The sequence below is a fragment of the Misgurnus anguillicaudatus genome, chromosome 18 (genome assembly GCF_027580225.2).
Source record: "Misgurnus anguillicaudatus chromosome 18, ASM2758022v2, whole genome shotgun sequence".
NCBI lineage: Eukaryota > Metazoa > Chordata > Actinopteri > Cypriniformes > Cobitidae > Misgurnus > Misgurnus anguillicaudatus.
Window position 1 is genome coordinate 36052944 of NC_073354.2, and position 17043 is coordinate 36069986.

The 17043-nt window shown below is 36.4% G+C and overlaps 1 protein-coding gene across 2 annotated transcripts; it reads left to right on the forward strand.

Annotated features, from left to right (window-relative positions):
* Positions 1 to 2308: 2308 nt before the first annotated feature.
* fez2b (fasciculation and elongation protein zeta 2b) lies at positions 2309 to 16090 on the forward strand. Of its 2 annotated transcripts, XM_055186932.2 has the most exons (9): positions 2309 to 2583; positions 5401 to 5509; positions 5598 to 5714; positions 5826 to 5967; positions 6055 to 6320; positions 10342 to 10417; positions 10513 to 10578; positions 10681 to 10708; positions 14239 to 16090. In XM_055186932.2, exons 1-8 carry the CDS (start codon positions 2351 to 2353, stop codon positions 10689 to 10691), a joined length of 1020 nt encoding a protein of 339 aa, XP_055042907.2. In that variant the 5' UTR covers positions 2309 to 2350; the 3' UTR covers positions 10692 to 10708; positions 14239 to 16090. The 2 variants fall into 2 exon arrangements, with proteins under 2 accessions (XP_055042907.2, XP_055042906.2); XM_055186931.2 differs by lacking the exon at positions 10681 to 10708 and having other exon boundaries at positions 2348 to 2583.
* The last annotated feature ends 953 nt before the right edge of the window (positions 16091 to 17043 follow it).

The following is a 17043-nucleotide window of genomic DNA, read 5'->3' on the forward strand; positions in this document are numbered from 1 at the left end:
CATGGACATCTTGCCACTTGGTCAGGTGGAGCTGGGGTTTGAACCACCAACCTTCTGATTTGTAGACAACCACCACTAACCCCTGAACCACTGAACCACTGCCAATGTGCAGAACTTTTGCGAAGATATAGCCGCAAATCCATTGCGGCATGCTCATCAACATGCTCAAACTAGGTGGCGCTGTACCGAAACTGTGCACGCACCCTCAGGTCATGACTGCCATCAAAACTACCAAATCTCATGTGAATATGTTTAACTTTGGCGAAGATACCGCCTCAAATCCCTTTGTTCCCAATCTGCGTAAAATTCGTTGACGTGGTGTACGGAAACGGATTGGCGAATCGACATGAATTCCATAACTTTTTGCCATGAGTGTCTCTAGATGCTACACACCCATTCTTTACGCAAATTGGACAAAAGCTCTAGGACGAGTTCGAAAAAGTAGGTTTTACAAACAATTCAAAATATCGAAATAATTAGCATGACGGAAATGATGTCATATGGTGCAATCGAATTGGCATGAGCCAAGGAATCAGAAGAAACAAGAATTGCATTTCTATGACGTACGGGTCAGCAGTTATAACCAAAAATGTAAGTGAAAATTTGGACTGTTGGTGGCGCTATCGGGTTTGACATAGATACTCCAAATTTGGTGTGGGGACTATTTGGAATGTCCTCTTTGAGTGTGCAAAATTTCATAACTTTCCTACAAAAAAAGATAAAATTCAAAATGGCCGACACCCAAAATGGCCGACCGAAAACCTTTTGGTATCGTTTGACTCGGCATGCCTCAAGGAATCTAACAATAGCACTTTTATAATTTTAGACTCAAGTTTGCAGAAGTTATAAGCAAAAATAGCCATTTTTCAAATGTCGTGAACACTAGGTGGCGCTGTGACGAAACTGGGCACGCACCCTCAGGCCGTGACTGCCATCAAAACTACCAAGTTTCGTATGAATACGCTTAACTTTGGTGAAGATACAGCCTCAAATCCGTTTTTTCGCGCTCTACGTGAAATTCATTGACGCGTTATACGGTAACGGATTGGTGAATCAACACGAATTCCATAACTTTTTGCCATGAGTGTCTCTAGATGCTACACACCCATTCTTTAAGCAAATTGGACAAAAGCTCTAGGACGAGTTAGAAAAAGGAGGTTTTACAACCAATTCAAAATATCGAAATAATTAGCATAACGGAAATGACGTCATATGGTGCAATCGAATCGGCATGAGCCAAGGAATCAGAAGAAACAAGAATTGCGTTTCTATGACGTACGGGTCAGCAGTTATAACCAAAAATGTAAGTGAAAATTTGGACTGTTGGTGGCGCTATTGGGTTTGACATAGACACTCCAAATGTGGTGTGGTGACTATTTGGAATGTCCTCTATGAGTGTGCCAAATTTCATAACTTTCCTACGTACGGTTCTATGGGCTGCCATAGACGCAATGGCGGAAGAAGAAGAATAATAGATAATAATAATAATAATAAGAAGAAAACTAACAATCCCAATAGGGGTCTCGCCCATTCTGGGCTTGACCCCTAAATACGCACACATGCATGTATGTATTTAAGAAACTTTTACACACACACACACACACACAAATATATGTATACACACACACACATATGTATATACACACACATATATGTATGAAAAACGAGATTTTTTAATTTTTCAGAAATCTTGTTTTTTTTGGTTGTGCATTCTAATTAATATCAATTAAACTGCAAATGGTTTGTTTTGATTTGAACCTTGATTTAAACCTTAAAAAATACAGCTAAGTAGCACCATAAAACAAAATAATAACATGATAACATAATAAATGTTTTGACAAAAATGTTGAAACGGATTTATCTCGTTTTGCAACGTAACTCTTAGATGTGTGTATATTATACATAACGTGAATGTGTGTATTTACATATAGCCTACAAAATAATTACACACAGTGCACACACACATTATGCAAAAACAAACTTTTATTTTGTATGCGTTTAATCGCGATTAATATTTTGACAGCCCAAACACACACGCACTTTTAAATAGAGCTACAGGTGTAAATAAGAAACATTATTTAGGAAAGTAAACTTTTACATTATATCAGCATTGGGAATTGATTATTTTAAATACATTACTCACTTATTTTGTTCCTCAAAGACTAAAAGCGTTATCTTTTATTTTTATTTTTATGTTATTATTTTTCTTCCATGGTTAAATAATAAAATATTTTACTAAAAGTTTTATCATGTAAACGAAAATGGTGCTTACGTCACAAGCGCCCTGCCCTCTCAGGCCTCCATACCGGGAGCGCATGCGCGTTTCTTCAGACCGTCGGCCGCCGCAGTGATGGCGGTCCCGGTCATTCCGCTCGATGAAGACTGGGAGGATTTTAACGAGTTTAAAGCTGCCGATTCACAACAGGGCTGGACCGCGGTGGCGGAGTGCTCAACGGAAGTCCCGAACTTTGTGTCTTTCGACGAGACTTTGAGCGCCAGCTTTCCGCCCCCGAGCAGCAACAGCTCGTGCACGGATGTCTGTGTGCGCGCTGTGAGTGAGCGCGAGCTGCTGCGCGACGACGAGTGAGTAACAAAAACATAGCCGAAATTGCACTTAGATTACGAGTTGTATTATATAATATATCCAAATTAAACTGTACTGTTTAATTTAAAGGCGACAACATTGTTTATTTTCTTTGTAAAGGCCACGTTAAAGTTACAGAGTCCAGTTGAAAACAAAATCACTGTTACAATATTTTTGGCGTGTGACCATGTCCATGTCAGTACTGTGATATTATTTTAAACAACAATTTAAATATATTAACATATTTGTAAATATGACATCAGTACTGTTATAGCATGTTTTACCATCTAACCATGACTGTACCATAGTTCTGCCATACATCTAACATAAACAACATGAACACGTGGCATATTTCTGGGCTGGGGTAGTTCATCCATTTTTGTCTCTATTCATAGTGATTTGACAAACTAGATAGTTTAAGTTTTTTGCTCCATCATACTAGAAATGACAACAAATAATAGAAAAGGATGTGTTGCAATATCACTCATTGTCTTCATTGTATGGAGCAATAACCTGCACACATTAACATCATGAAACATAAGAAATCGTTCAATGATCGTGTTCACATGCACATCATTTAGCTGTTAGTTTGCTGGGATGTAAGCTAATGCAGTACTCAGTTTAGGTTGTCTTGACTACATCACAAGTTATCATGACTTAAAGGGGTCATATGACGTGATTTCATGTTTTCCTTCGTCTTTTGAGGGTTGAAATCTGTATGCATATAGAAGATCTGTAAAGTCACAAAGATTAAAGTCTCAAACTCAAAGAGATATTATGCATGTATGAGTTCATGTGGCGCTGCGCAGACCGATCGCTGAGATTTGCTGCTTGCAGTCGAGGGAGGACTTGAAGACGGAGCCGTCAAGTCTGACACCTGCTGCTTTCCGTAGTGATGTGTGCGTTGTGTTTCCTTTTTTATCATGAATAAATTTAATAAGATTGTGAATTTTTGAAAACCAGCCGGCTACTCTCGAAACACTCTTGCGGTACTTTAAAACCATACGTCACATGCCTTTTAGCGCCAGCTCAAGTCGGACACGATTTCTAGAGCTGGGTATTGGCAAGGACCTCACGATACGATACATATCGCGTTGCATGGGTCGTGGTACAATGTATTGCGATAAAATACAATGCGTTGCGTGCTGCGATACATTGCAATACTTTTTCTTTCTTTTTTTTTTTTGAGATGCACCGATATGGACATTTTGACGGATAACCGATAACTCTTTAAATTTGGGGGGCGATAACCGATATCTATAGGCCGATAAATATTCATATTATTTTCACAATGAAAAACTCGCAGACCGCGGACATCTTGTCTTTGCGCTAGACTAGCATACTGTTCTTAACCCCGCAACACGTGTCATCTTCGTGCTATGTCACAGAAAGCATCAATCAAAACTCCACATGGCCAGCAATGAGCAAGTGAAGTGGTTCAACAAACCAAAATAATCCATAATTTATCGGCTTTCATTTATCGGCCTAATTTTGCTATCAGACCGATAACCGATAATATTAAAAATAAGCAGTTATCGGCCGATAACGATTTGTCGGCCGATATATCCTGCATCCCTACTTTTTTCAAAAATGTAAAAAATATAGCTGATTTTTTAAAAACTTTTTTTAGCCAAATTGCAATCCACATGGCTTTGAAAGCTGCAGGTGTTTTACATTTTTTTAATTTTCTGCCATTTTCTCACTCGCGCTAACTTGAGACATTGGCCAAATGGACGTATATGACAGCGAACTTGACAGTGACAACTACAGCAGTGGTGGAGGAGGTCGCTTGACGCACACAGAGGGATTTGATGGGTTTTTAGAAATACCGATAGTAGGGTGTGAAATATCGATACACTATCGTGAAAAATTATCATGATAGTTTGCTGTATCAATATTTTTGCACAGCCCTAACCACTTCTAACCGGCATGCACTGCTTCGAGTCAGCCGTGATCGGTCTGCGCATGCAGTAAAACACACCTATTCTTTCTAATGCTGCGTTCAGACCAGTCGCGGTAGAGGCGTCAAGTGCGAGTGATTTCAATAATAAGTCAATGTAAAGACGCGTTGACGCGCGTCTGGAGGTCTCGCGGGGCAATTGAGCAGTTTGGCACGGCGTGGTATACGTGATTCTGCCTTATTCGCACGTCTAGTTCTTACGAATTGAGCGGTGCCGCGGGAAACGCGCAATTTGAATAATTGAACTTTGGCGGAAAAACGCGCTGTGCTAACCAATCAGGAGCTTGCTCTATTATTGACGTGATTACAGCAAGCGAGCTGAGTCGCAGAAGCCCCTCCCATTATGTGAATTTCTGTGTGAATGTCTCAATGACTAGAATTTCACACGCGAAAGAAGCAAGTAAACTCAAAATGTTCAAGCGGGAAACTAGACGCGGTAAACATGAATTTGATTCCTCAAATGCGGCTGGTGTGAACCCACAGTAAAAGTGAAGGCTCATCCACGCCTCATATAAACACGCCCCCACATATTTACGTCACTGTGTGGGAAGATTTGTATAACACCGCCCAAACGTATATGCAAAGAAACTGACTGAAGCTGGGCAATATAGCATTCATTTTAAAAGGCGGGGCATAGAGGAGCAACAATAATGTACGATATGTGGAATATATTTTTTTACCTTAAACCACATAAACACATTGCACAAAATAATGTTCTTTTTAGCAATGTCATATGACCCCTTTAAGATGTTTTCATCCTTCTTAACCCCATTTTAACTTGCTTATGTAATCGCAGAAACTGTTGTTTCATCTGTTATCGCTTTGTTCTAATAGTCGTTTTGTTTTCGTCTTTTAGGATCTGGAACGCTTTGACAAAGAACTATGGCAATGTAATGCCAGTGGACTGGAAAACATCTCGCACTCGTTCGCTGCATCTCCCCACACTGAACCTTCAACCACAACAGGTAAGACCATCCATCCTTCCATCTTCTTGGTCCTTCTGTCGGTCCTGTCCATACAGATAAATCTCAACATACCTGCTGTTTGTTTTAGCGGGTGGAGGTCAGTAATATTGACCTGTCTGATGATGAGGAACTAAGAGATCAGATGGACATGCACACCATCATCATCTCATGTGTGAACGAGGAGCCACTGTTTACTGCTGAACAGGTACACACTTGCACACATATAAGTTTACATTACTATATTTTATCTATAAGCCTGGTTGACAGGATTACATGTCAAGCAGAACTTACACCATGTTACCTGTTTGTTGAACAGGTTATAGAGGAAATTGAGGAGATCATGCAGCAGTCTCCAGATGGTGAGGAACACGAGAACCCATCTCCGTTTGACCTCTCGGTGATGCCCCATGACTTACACAAACTCACACAGTCTACATCCAGCAACAGCTGTGAGGAACGTATGTACTGCGTTTGTGTGTGTCCAGTGATGTGTCCAATGTAAAGCAATTACATTATCCCTTTCTTTGTATATGTGTTTGTCTAAGGGTTGCATGGTCTGCGTGCGTCCGAGCTGCTGGAGCGTCTGGAGGAGATGGAGAGGCAGATTCGTGGCTTCTCAGAAGAGCTAATCGATCAGTTGGCAGTGCGAGAGGAGCTGGACTTTGAGAAGGAGGTGAAGAACACGTTCATCTCGGCTCTTATCGAAGTACAGAATCGACAGAAAGAACATCGCGAGCTGCTGAAGAAGAAGAGGAAGATAAAGAGCACACAAGGAGTAACGCGATCCGACCGATCGCATGTGCCAGGAACCGTAAGAGCCGTATTTACTTTGTTCGCTAGTCACTTACTGTACTAAAGCCTGGTTTATATGTGTTCGCATGAGTGCATTGGTATGTACGGCGAAAATGACATCATCGGAGAGCGCAGATTAGAGGTCTTCACGGGTCCACTTAGATACGAAAACCCGAGGTCCGACTCGAGACCTGAGCGGTCGTTGAGTTTTTGTTAAGCCAGACCTGTCAATTAATTTTAAATGCACATTTTAGTGGTTACTAGGGCTGTTGAAACGAATTTCAGTAATCGAATATAATTCGAATATAAAAAAAAAAAATACTAATCGAATGTTAAAACTACTATTCGAATGGGATTTAAAAAAAATAGATTTAAAAATATTTTTTGTGTTCACTATCTAATGCATTTATGCTGTTAAATACCGCTAGCTACCTCGACCCGCATTTCCATCGGCTAATTCATTTGAAACAAGACCAGCAGCAGGAGGTACGTGAGAAAGAGAAAGCGGAGCTGATAGCGATTGCGGAGGAAGGTTATGAGGAAGACGAGAACGGTGCAGCCAAGGTGAAGAGGACAGTGTCAGGAGAAAACCGCTCTCAGTGCTATGGACAACCGTTTTGGGAATGTCTTTAATGCTAATTTGTTTGGATAAGTTTGTCTTTTCGACCAGTGACAAAATACTTCAAGATCACACTTCCTCTAAGGTGTGTTTAAATGAAAAAAGAATAGTGAAATTGGAGGCCAGGGGATGTGTGTGCTGTGTGTAAGTATTGCATAACTAATGATGCGATCTACGCAGCCCTCATACGTGAACAAAGAGAACTGCGTTGATAATGAAATTTTTCATTAAAGTTGACAACTTTGTTAATTTTGTGTCTAAGCTTAATCATTAATTAGCAAGAAAGCTATCACCTGTTATTAAATAATGACATGTTTATTAGTAATACTGCAATGTCTTCTAGTGGACATAATTTAAAACAAGTCAACTATACGAGCTCATAGTGACATTGGCAATGCATAAGCCCGTTTTTACAACGTGTGTAGATAGGTATAGTAAATATTAATAAGTCAAATTTAAGCATTAAATAATCGATTATAAATCGAATATTAAAAAAAAAAATGAATGAAATTCATATGGGATAATAGAGGAAGATTGACAGCCCTAGTGGTTACCTTGGTTTCGTCGTCAGATAACAAAGGAAAATTAATGGGTTGCAAGGCCACTGGGGTTTCTTTCTGTCTGACTGGTGCACACGTCAGTGCCGTTTACATTCAGGTCCAGTCGGGTTAAAAAAATTGCCATCTGGGTCAGGTCGAACTCGGATTTTGTCAGGTTTGTCTCTGGTTAGGTCTTTTTTATGATTTATGCAAGTCGGGTTCGGGATAAAGTGATTTGGGTCATTTCTTTGGACTTGTGCAGATCTTTGCATTCAGACATTAAGGCAATTCTGGCTGATCAGGCACACATCTCATACCATGCATAGACTTTTTATCTGATGCTTTTTTAAGCAAAGTATCAAAAGGTTACTAGTAGGGATGCACCGATATGGAAATTTTGGCCGATAACCGATATATATAGGCCGATAAATATTCATATTATTTTCACAATGAAAAACTCCCAGGCCGCGGACATCTTGTCTTTGCGCTAGACTAGCATACTCTTCTTAAGTCTGCAACACGTGTCATCTTCGTGCTATGTCACAGAAAGCACCAATCAAAACTCCACATGGCCAGCAATGAGCAAGTGAAGTGGTTCAACAAACCAAAATAATCCATAATTTATCGGCTTTCATTTATCAGCCTAATTTTGCTATCAGGCCGATAACCGATAATATTAAAAATAAGCAGTTATCGGCCGATAACGATATGTTGGCCGATATATCGTGCATCCCTAGTTACTAGTTAAAGCAAGTATTCATTTATGGAAGTTTTTTTCTGATAATTTTAACTAAATTAATTAATTATAAAAATGAAATTAAAACCAGATTTATCCTTTTATTATAGAAAACGGTACACAAAGTATGTGCAAAAATGTAAAAATAAAATTTTATTGATGATTTGACATTTCATTTTCACTACAATTGCGAGGCAAGACTGACAATATTAAAACACAAACGTGACAAGGAAACTGCAAATAAATTTATAAAAAATAAAGTCTTTATTAATGCTCACACAGTAATGGTGACAAAAATCCAATTAAAATTTACTTTTTGTTTTCTTTTATTTCATGCACTGCAAAAAATTATTTTCAAGTAAAAATCTTCTTAGTATTTTTGTCTTGTATTCAGTAAAAATATCTAAAAATTCTTAAATTAAGGTGCTTTTTCTTGATGAGCAAAACGACCCAAAAAAATCTGCCAATAGGGTAAGCAAATTTTTCTTGAATTTATTTTAAGAAAAATTTTCAAGATTTTTTTGCTTACCTCATTGGCAGATTTTTTTTTTGCTTGTTTTATGCACAAAATCACTTAAATTTGATATTTTTGGTCTAAAAACTAGACTTATTTTCTTGGGTTGTTTTGCTCATCAAGAAAAAGCATCTTAATTTAAGAACTTTTAGATATTTTTACTGAAAACAAGACAAAAATACTAAGATTTTTTTTCTTGAAAAGCATTTTTTGCAGTGTGGTTTTCGCTTTCATTTTTAAAGTCAAATTGTATGCAAATTCTATGTTAAAGGTGACATAGAATGATTGAACGGAGTATTTATCCTTGTTCTGTGTTGTGACATGTAGACAACAAAATTTTGGTTGGGTCTGCAATGCCTTAGAAGCTTCCTAAAAATCTCTCTTAGATGAAATGCAAGCAATTGACGCTGATTGGCTGCCTTTGCTGCCACTCAAAAGAATGTAAACTTCGACACACCAAAATTTTACAGATTTTTTATGTTTTTTTTTTCATTTTCTGTCACCTTTAATCAGTAGGTGGAGTTTGCTTGCTTATGTAACAGCAGGGTTCCTACGGGTCCTTGAAATTCTTGAAAGTTTGTGAATCTGGGGGAAAATTCAAGGCCCTGGGAAGTTTTTGAAAATATACATGCATACATATATACAGGTCATTGAAATCTATTTTATGAAGTTTTCTGGAAAAAAAATCCATATTGTTCCCTGTGTAGTGTAGGATAATTTCATAAAATTTCTAGCCTTTTAAGCACACATGCTAAACTGTTTGCTTTAAATGCTTATATCTTCTGTATGTGAATGTTGATTCATACCAAAATGCTTTTTTGCATAGTTGTGTTTGACACATGAAAATGTCTCGGGTTACATATGTAGCTGTTGTTCCCTGAGAAGGGAACGAGACGCTGCGTCTCCCTTGCCATACTTCCTGCGTCCCTGTAACGCCATCTTTGGCAATATTTCAGATAGCGATATACTTCCTGACTCCCACGTCACCCTGTCTTTGTCGTTAAGCATCACCATTGGTTGAATTTGATTACACATTCAGATGCACTTACCCCTGGAGGCGTCCCCAAATTGTCACCATAATGACGCAGCGCAAGTTCCCTCAAAAGGGAACTGTAACAATGTATCTTAAAAGATAACACAATGTAACTTTGCTCTCACTTCAAATGTGTCCTCACATTTAGTCCTTGAATTTGAGGGTATTGCATCTGGAAAGTCCTTGAAAGGTTAACAGAAAGAGGTAGTGATGCCAACTTAGCTACTTTATGCTAAATTTAGCGACTTTTAGACCCTTTTAGCAGCTTTTTTTTTTACAAAAAAGCGACTAAGACAAATCTAGCAAATGTTTGGGTGTTTTCTGTTTTGTTAGTTTAATAAAAATGTAAATGAAATGATAATGTTTAAGAGAAATAGTTTTGAGATTGTTGTTTTATTCATGTTCTCGTATTTATATATTTATACTGAATGTGTCAAATACGAGCATTGATCCAGTAAACTACTACTACTACTATGCGGTACTTTGAGTTTATCTTTCAAAGAATAGTACGCGGCGAGTGTAAACTAAGCTTAAGGCTTCACAAAAAAAAAAAACGAAAAATTGAGTAATGAAATATATAAATTTGTTCTATTTTTCAGTATTTGACAACAGTGATCCCGTATGATGGGAGCAGTAGAGCCCCGTCTGTAGAAGATCTTCAGATTCTGACCAAGAGTAAGTCATGCTCAGTTGTTTGTGTGTAATAGATGTTAATAACTATTAACGCATACCATGTGTACATGTATGAATGTGTGTATCTTTGTATGTAGTTCTTCATGCCATGCGTGAGGACAGCGAGACCGTTCCTGCTCTTCTGACCGACTACATCCTCAAAGGTACATCAGACATCAGAATCACACTTATCTGTCTGATCCTGCATGTGTGTGTTTATAATGTTTGACTGTTGTTTGGTTTTGTTTGGTTCTCGCTGCGTTTAGCTCTGGTGTGAGAGAACAGGAGACAGAGGTGTGTTGATGTGGGAAATATCACTGGAGGATTGTGCTGTCCCAACATTTACACTGCAATATATCACGATAAAAACAAGCTGACGGATCTAAAAGTATCTGCTTTGGACCAGATGGTCATAATATGTGTGTCAGAATATCTGGATCGCTTTGAAACTGATCTGTGCAGTGTAAATGCAGCCCGAGTTTGTGTTGTGTGAGTTGTTGTGTTTGTGTTAGTGAATGTTTTTCATCCTGTGCCAGAAAAGGCAACGTACACTTATATTTGTGACCCTGGATAAGTAGCACGGGTAAATTTGTAGCAGTAGCCAACAATACATTGTATGGGTCAAAAATTAGAATTTTTTTATGCCAAAAATCATTTGTATATTAAGATAAAGATGTTTTGTACATTTCCTTACTGTAAATATATCAAAAATGTATTTATTGCTAGTTATATATGTTGCTAAGGACTTTATTTGGACAGCTTTAAAGGGGACTTTTTCCATGTTTAAGTGCTATAATTGGGTCCCCAGTGCTTTTATCGACCTAAAAATGTGAAAAAGAAAAACCCAGTAACTTAGTTTTGGTAAAGCATTCTCTGCAAGAATGTGAAAAAATAGGTCATTGAAAATTGGCTCCCCTTGTGATGTCAGAAGGGGATAATACCGCCCCTTAATCTGCACTGCCTAACCACAGCACTGCCATTTAGTGCAGAGATCAACTCATTTGCATGTTAAATGGCACACCCAAAATGGCACATTTTTCCTCACACCTACAAAGTGCCAATATTAACTTTCTATAATAAATTATCTATATGATACTTTGAGCTAAAACTTCACATATGTACTCTGGGGACACCAAAGATTTATCTGACATCTTTAAAAAAGTCATGAATGTACCCTTTAAAGGCAATTTTCTCAATATTTTTGCACCCTCAGATTTTCAAACAGTTGAACCATCTTTCAGATGATGTGTAAATCTAAATTTAAAAAAATGGACCTTTATGGCCGGTTTGTTGTCCAGGGTCACATTTATGCATTTGGTAGATGCTTATACCGAAAGTGACAGTGCATTCAAGCTATGCATTTAATTAGTATGTGTGCACTCTGGGATCGAACCCATAACGTTTTTAGAGCTGCTCGATTGTGGGTGGAATCATAATCGCGGTTATTTTTGTAAAAATCATAGTCGTGGTCATTTTGGTAAAAATCATAATTGCTGTTATTTTGGTTTAAAAAAAATCATAATCGCAGTTATTTTGGTGAAAATCATAATCGTGGTTATTTTGGTAAAATTCATAATTGCGGTTATTTTGGTTAAAAAAAATCATAATTGCAGTTATTTTGGTGAAAATCATAATTGAGGTTATTTTGGTAAAAATAACCACAATTATTATTTTGGTGGTTATTTTGGTTAAAAAAACATAATCGCGGCTAGTTTGGTAAAATTCATAATAGCTGTTATTTTGGTTAAAAATCATAATCGCAGTTATTTTGGTGAAAATCATAATCGTGGTTATTTTGGTAAAAATCATAATTGCGGTTATTTTGGTTAAAAAAAACCATAATTGCAGTTATTTTGGTGAAAATCATAATTGAGGTTATTTTGGTAAAAATAATTGTGGTTATTTTGATTTTTAAAAAAATCATAATCGCGGTCATTTTGGTAAAAATCATAATTGTGATTATTTTGGTAAAAAAATCATAATCACGGTTATTTTGGTAAAAATCATAATTGTGGTTATTTTGGTAATAAAAAATCATAATCACGGTCATTTTGGTAAAAATCATAATTGTGGTTATTTTGATTAAAAAAAAAACATAATCGCGGCTAGTTTGGTAAAATTCATAATTGCTGTTATTTTGGTTTAAAAAATCATAATCGCAGTTATTTTGGTGAAAATCATAATTGTGGTTATTTTGATTTTAAAAAAATCATAATCGCGGTCATTTTGGTAAAAATCATAATTGTGGTTATTTTGGTAATAAAAAATCATAATCACGGTCATTTTGGTAAAAATCATAATTGTGGTTATTTTGGTAAAAAAATTCATAATCGCGGTCATTTTGGTAAAAATCATAATTGTGGTTATTTTGGTGAAAATCATAATTGTGGTTATTTTGGTAAAAAAAAACATAATCGCGGTTATTTTGGTAAAAATCATAATTGTGGTTATTTTGGTAAAAAAACATAATAACGGTTATTTGGGTAAAAATCATAATTGTGGTTATTTTGGTTAAAAAAAAACATAATCGCGGCTAGTTTGGTAAAAAAAAAATCATAATCGCGGCTATTTTGGTAAAAATCATAATTGCGGTTATTTTGGTAAAAATAAAAAAAAGGGTTTAAAGGGTTATTTTGGTAAAAAAAAATCATAATCGCGGCTAGTTTGGTAAAATTCATAATCGCTGTTATTTTGGTAAAAAAAATCATAATCGCAGTTATTTTGGTGAAAACCATAAATGTGGTTAAAAAAAACATAATCGTGGTTATTTTGGTAAAAATCATAATCGCGGTTATTTACCGTGATTACTCTGCGACTTTGAAAACATGGATTTAGTATTGCAATCACAAAACTGGTGGCCAATACACAAAATGACAACATCAGTTGAGGGCTGGAACTCCACTTTTTAAATGACAATATCCTGACCGTACCACTGTTGTCAGTGATATAAGTATTTGAAATGAAAATAATTTCTTAATGTCTAGTGACATATCAGGGCCATTTTATGATTCATTGATATAAATTTCTGACATACTGTTCCTTTAACCTTTTTATTAAGTAAGTATTGCAATAGGCTATATGTGTCAAAGCAGTGGTGCCTTTGAAGTGCCTTACAAACACATTGGTCCAGCAGCACGCAATCACACAATATTCGTTTTACCTCGATTTATCTTGTTTTTGTAATTGTTTGGATCAAAAGTTTTAATGAAAATCAAAAAACTATTAATTGCACAGCCTTTAAGTTTTGTGCTGCTAATCGAGCGCTCGACCAGTTGAGCTACATTTGCAGCAGTAAATCTTAGTGGGCGTTTACACAATTGTAAGTTTTCAATTGTTTCCAATTGAAGCCCGGCGCTTTTCAAAAAAGCCAGCAGCTGGCGCCGACCCTCGGCCGTTTTTCCATGCTGAGCGCCGAGAGTTGGAAAAAGCACACCTCATCAATGTCACTTCACACTCGGCCATCCAATCACAGCAGAGGAGGGGTTGGACAAATATCGCAACAACCAACCGGCACATCGTTCAACGACTGGAAAACCAACAGAAGTATCAAAGCACTCAGCTGACAAGAAGCTGGTAGCCGGCATCCGCCTGGCGTTTTCAGCCGTGTTTAAAAGCTTTGGTGTGCACACCCTCTAAATCTACACAAAACATACAATTATTGCATTATCACAAGTATTATCTTATGCTGCTCATCATTGTTTACTTGTGCTGTAGTTTTTTATCATTATTTTAATTCTGTAAAGATGTTTTCATCTAAAATGCTCGTGATTGGCTAACGTCTGATGACTGACAGCTCATTTATCCAATCCTCTCTGTTCTTTCAGTGCTGTGTCCTACATAAGGCCGTGGAACTGAATATTGGCCCTTGGCATCGGTACGGAGATCATCTTCATCACTCGAGATGATGCTCTTCTTTATTATTGCACAGATTTCACCCCACCGGTGGCATTTCTTTCGTTTTTTCTCTATATGTATGTTTTGTTTCGTGTAGATCTCCTGAGAGTTGAGTATTTAGTTTATGTCCTAACTTGGTTCATATTTCTGTAACAGTGTTTGTAATAGTCACTACTTATATGTACTGTCTTAATTTGTCGCATAATAGCCGATACAGAATTACTTCTTGTTTTTTTTTCTAGTGTTTTATGTCTATGTGTAGGATCCTTTTCATCAGATGTGTGAAAGTGATTCCAGGAAGTCTTTATTAACTTAGTTTTCTCTACAAATGTTGGTACACAAAAAGGGAAAAGGTTAGTGGTTTATTAAAGTTAGTCATGGCAGCAGTCACAGCTAAACAGATTCATCTACAGCAAAACTTTATTTATAAGCAGCAAACTTTATCTCTGAATATTTTAGATTTAATTTGCAGTACTGAAGCATGTCAGTCTTTTTTTTGGACAGCTTTAAGGTTTCATGACAGTATTACTAAACGTTTGATGATGTGCATGAGATTTGGGCTTCTGGAGGGTAATGCAAACAGTTGGACTCATGAAGTGAGATTATTGATCCTGTCATATATCAGCATCGACCGTGGGACATTTTTGAAAGATCATTTAAGGTCTCTGGATTTTCTGTCCAGGAGATCACAACAAATGATTGTATGAGATAAGATGAAATGATTGTTTTTCTTACCGGATGAACTATAAAGCAGAGATGATATTTTTGTATGTGTAGTTGTAAATGCAGTATGTTGTTAATTGTGATGGAGAGATTGAGATCATCTTGCGTTGACTCCCAAAGGGACACAAAGTTGTCAACTTGAAATAAGCACATCATGTTAAAGTTGTTCACACAAAAATGACAAATCTGCCATTATTTATTCATGAGACTTACTGTTGTGCCACACGTGATAAATTTGTGTCTGGTTTTGTCGACTCACAATATCTGTGCAGCTGTCCAAAATCTTTGTGTTCATTAGAGAAATAACAATGTTTGATTTATGAACAAATTATCTGTTTGATTCAGATCTTTTTAGTGTGAAATATAAAACACAAGTTGTATGTTTTGGTACTTTCCTCCTGATGCTGGACAGCTCAATTTAATATTCAATATTTGCGTCACTTATATGACGGCGAATGGCAGAATTATCATTCTTGTGTGAACTGAATGAATAATTTTTAATGCAAAGATACAAACTTTATGAAGTGTCTCTTGGGGCCAAACCTATTCATGCATTATAAGGTATAAAGAGGTTAGTTGTGTGCTGTTTTGCAAACAGCTTATTTCTGTTAGTCAAAAATGATCAACATTTCATCTCAGTAAAATGGTTGATGTTTTTTTTATTGGTCAAGCATTCAAAATAATAGTTGCTGCATGCACTTTGAATTGATCTTTAAAAGGGAATGTGCAGATTTTGTGGAAAATGTTATTAACACAAACTTTAATGAATGATCACATCAGCAGCGTGTAGCCTCTGAGTTCATGTGTTTTGTCATTTGTAGGGTTTGACTCGGAGAAACAGTAGTGGACAGTAAATCAGGGTACACTATAATAATGAGATTATATATTTATACAAGCAATAATAAAATGCTGCCTTTGTAAGTGCATGAAATTTTATACTGACCTTATTTTTAATGCAACATTTTTGTCCTAAAGGTCATTTTTGAATTCATATTTTGTAAGAAGTCCACTGTATGTAGCAGGGCAGTTTTCAAATAAAGACATCTTTTGTTCATCAAGGTTTTGTGTAATTGTGTCATGTTTTATATATAAGTAAAACAAGAACAATGTTGTTACATTAACGCTTTCCCCATCATTGACAAATTATTTCGTCAATTAAGAGAAAACATTTCCCTACCATTGACGCCGCTTTCCTGACAAGTTTTTATGGTAATCTGTAATTCCGCTATTATCCACTAGATGGCTTTTAGCCAATTTATATAAAAAAACAAAATTTTTAACATTTAAAATTTTTCGATAACCTTATTGAATCTGGGGTCTCATTTATAAAACTGTGCGTAGGATCCTTACTGAAAGTCTAACTGTAAAAAATTTGCTGTAATTATGCAGCTGGTTGTTAACTTACTGTAGAAGATAAAGACTGAAAATGTTTCATGTTCATTTAACTTTGAACAAACTGTTGCCAGTAAATAACATAAATGTAAAATCTACACAAAAGCCAAAAATGGCATACACTAAAAAATATTAAGAGTTATAAAATGAAGCAATGCTCCCTTTATAAATCGCAGATCACTTGCAAGTGTGCGTACATGAATCATGCTCAGATCCCACCCTGCAAGTCCATTCTCCCATCAAGTTTTTTTTTTATAGATCACAACCTTTTCATGTGAAATGGCGTTTTTGTGTGTCTGTGTATGCACGATTTATAAAATGAGACCCCTGATTTCTAACAAAATTCCTTTACAAAAATGCAATTATTTTGAGCTTTTTGCTCAAAATTTAGTATTTTTGAAGAAACTTAGCCCATATTTAAGAGGCTATAAAAAGAGAACAAATGAAGATACGATGAAACTTTTTTCGTTTGTTTGTTTGAAAACATAATACTTTAATACTTTTATATCAATAAATAATATATTTGTACCGGAGTTCACTTACTTGACAGGAATTTAGGATAAATATAGGAGCGTTCTCACAAGACTTAATACCGAGACATATCGATCATTTCGTTACAT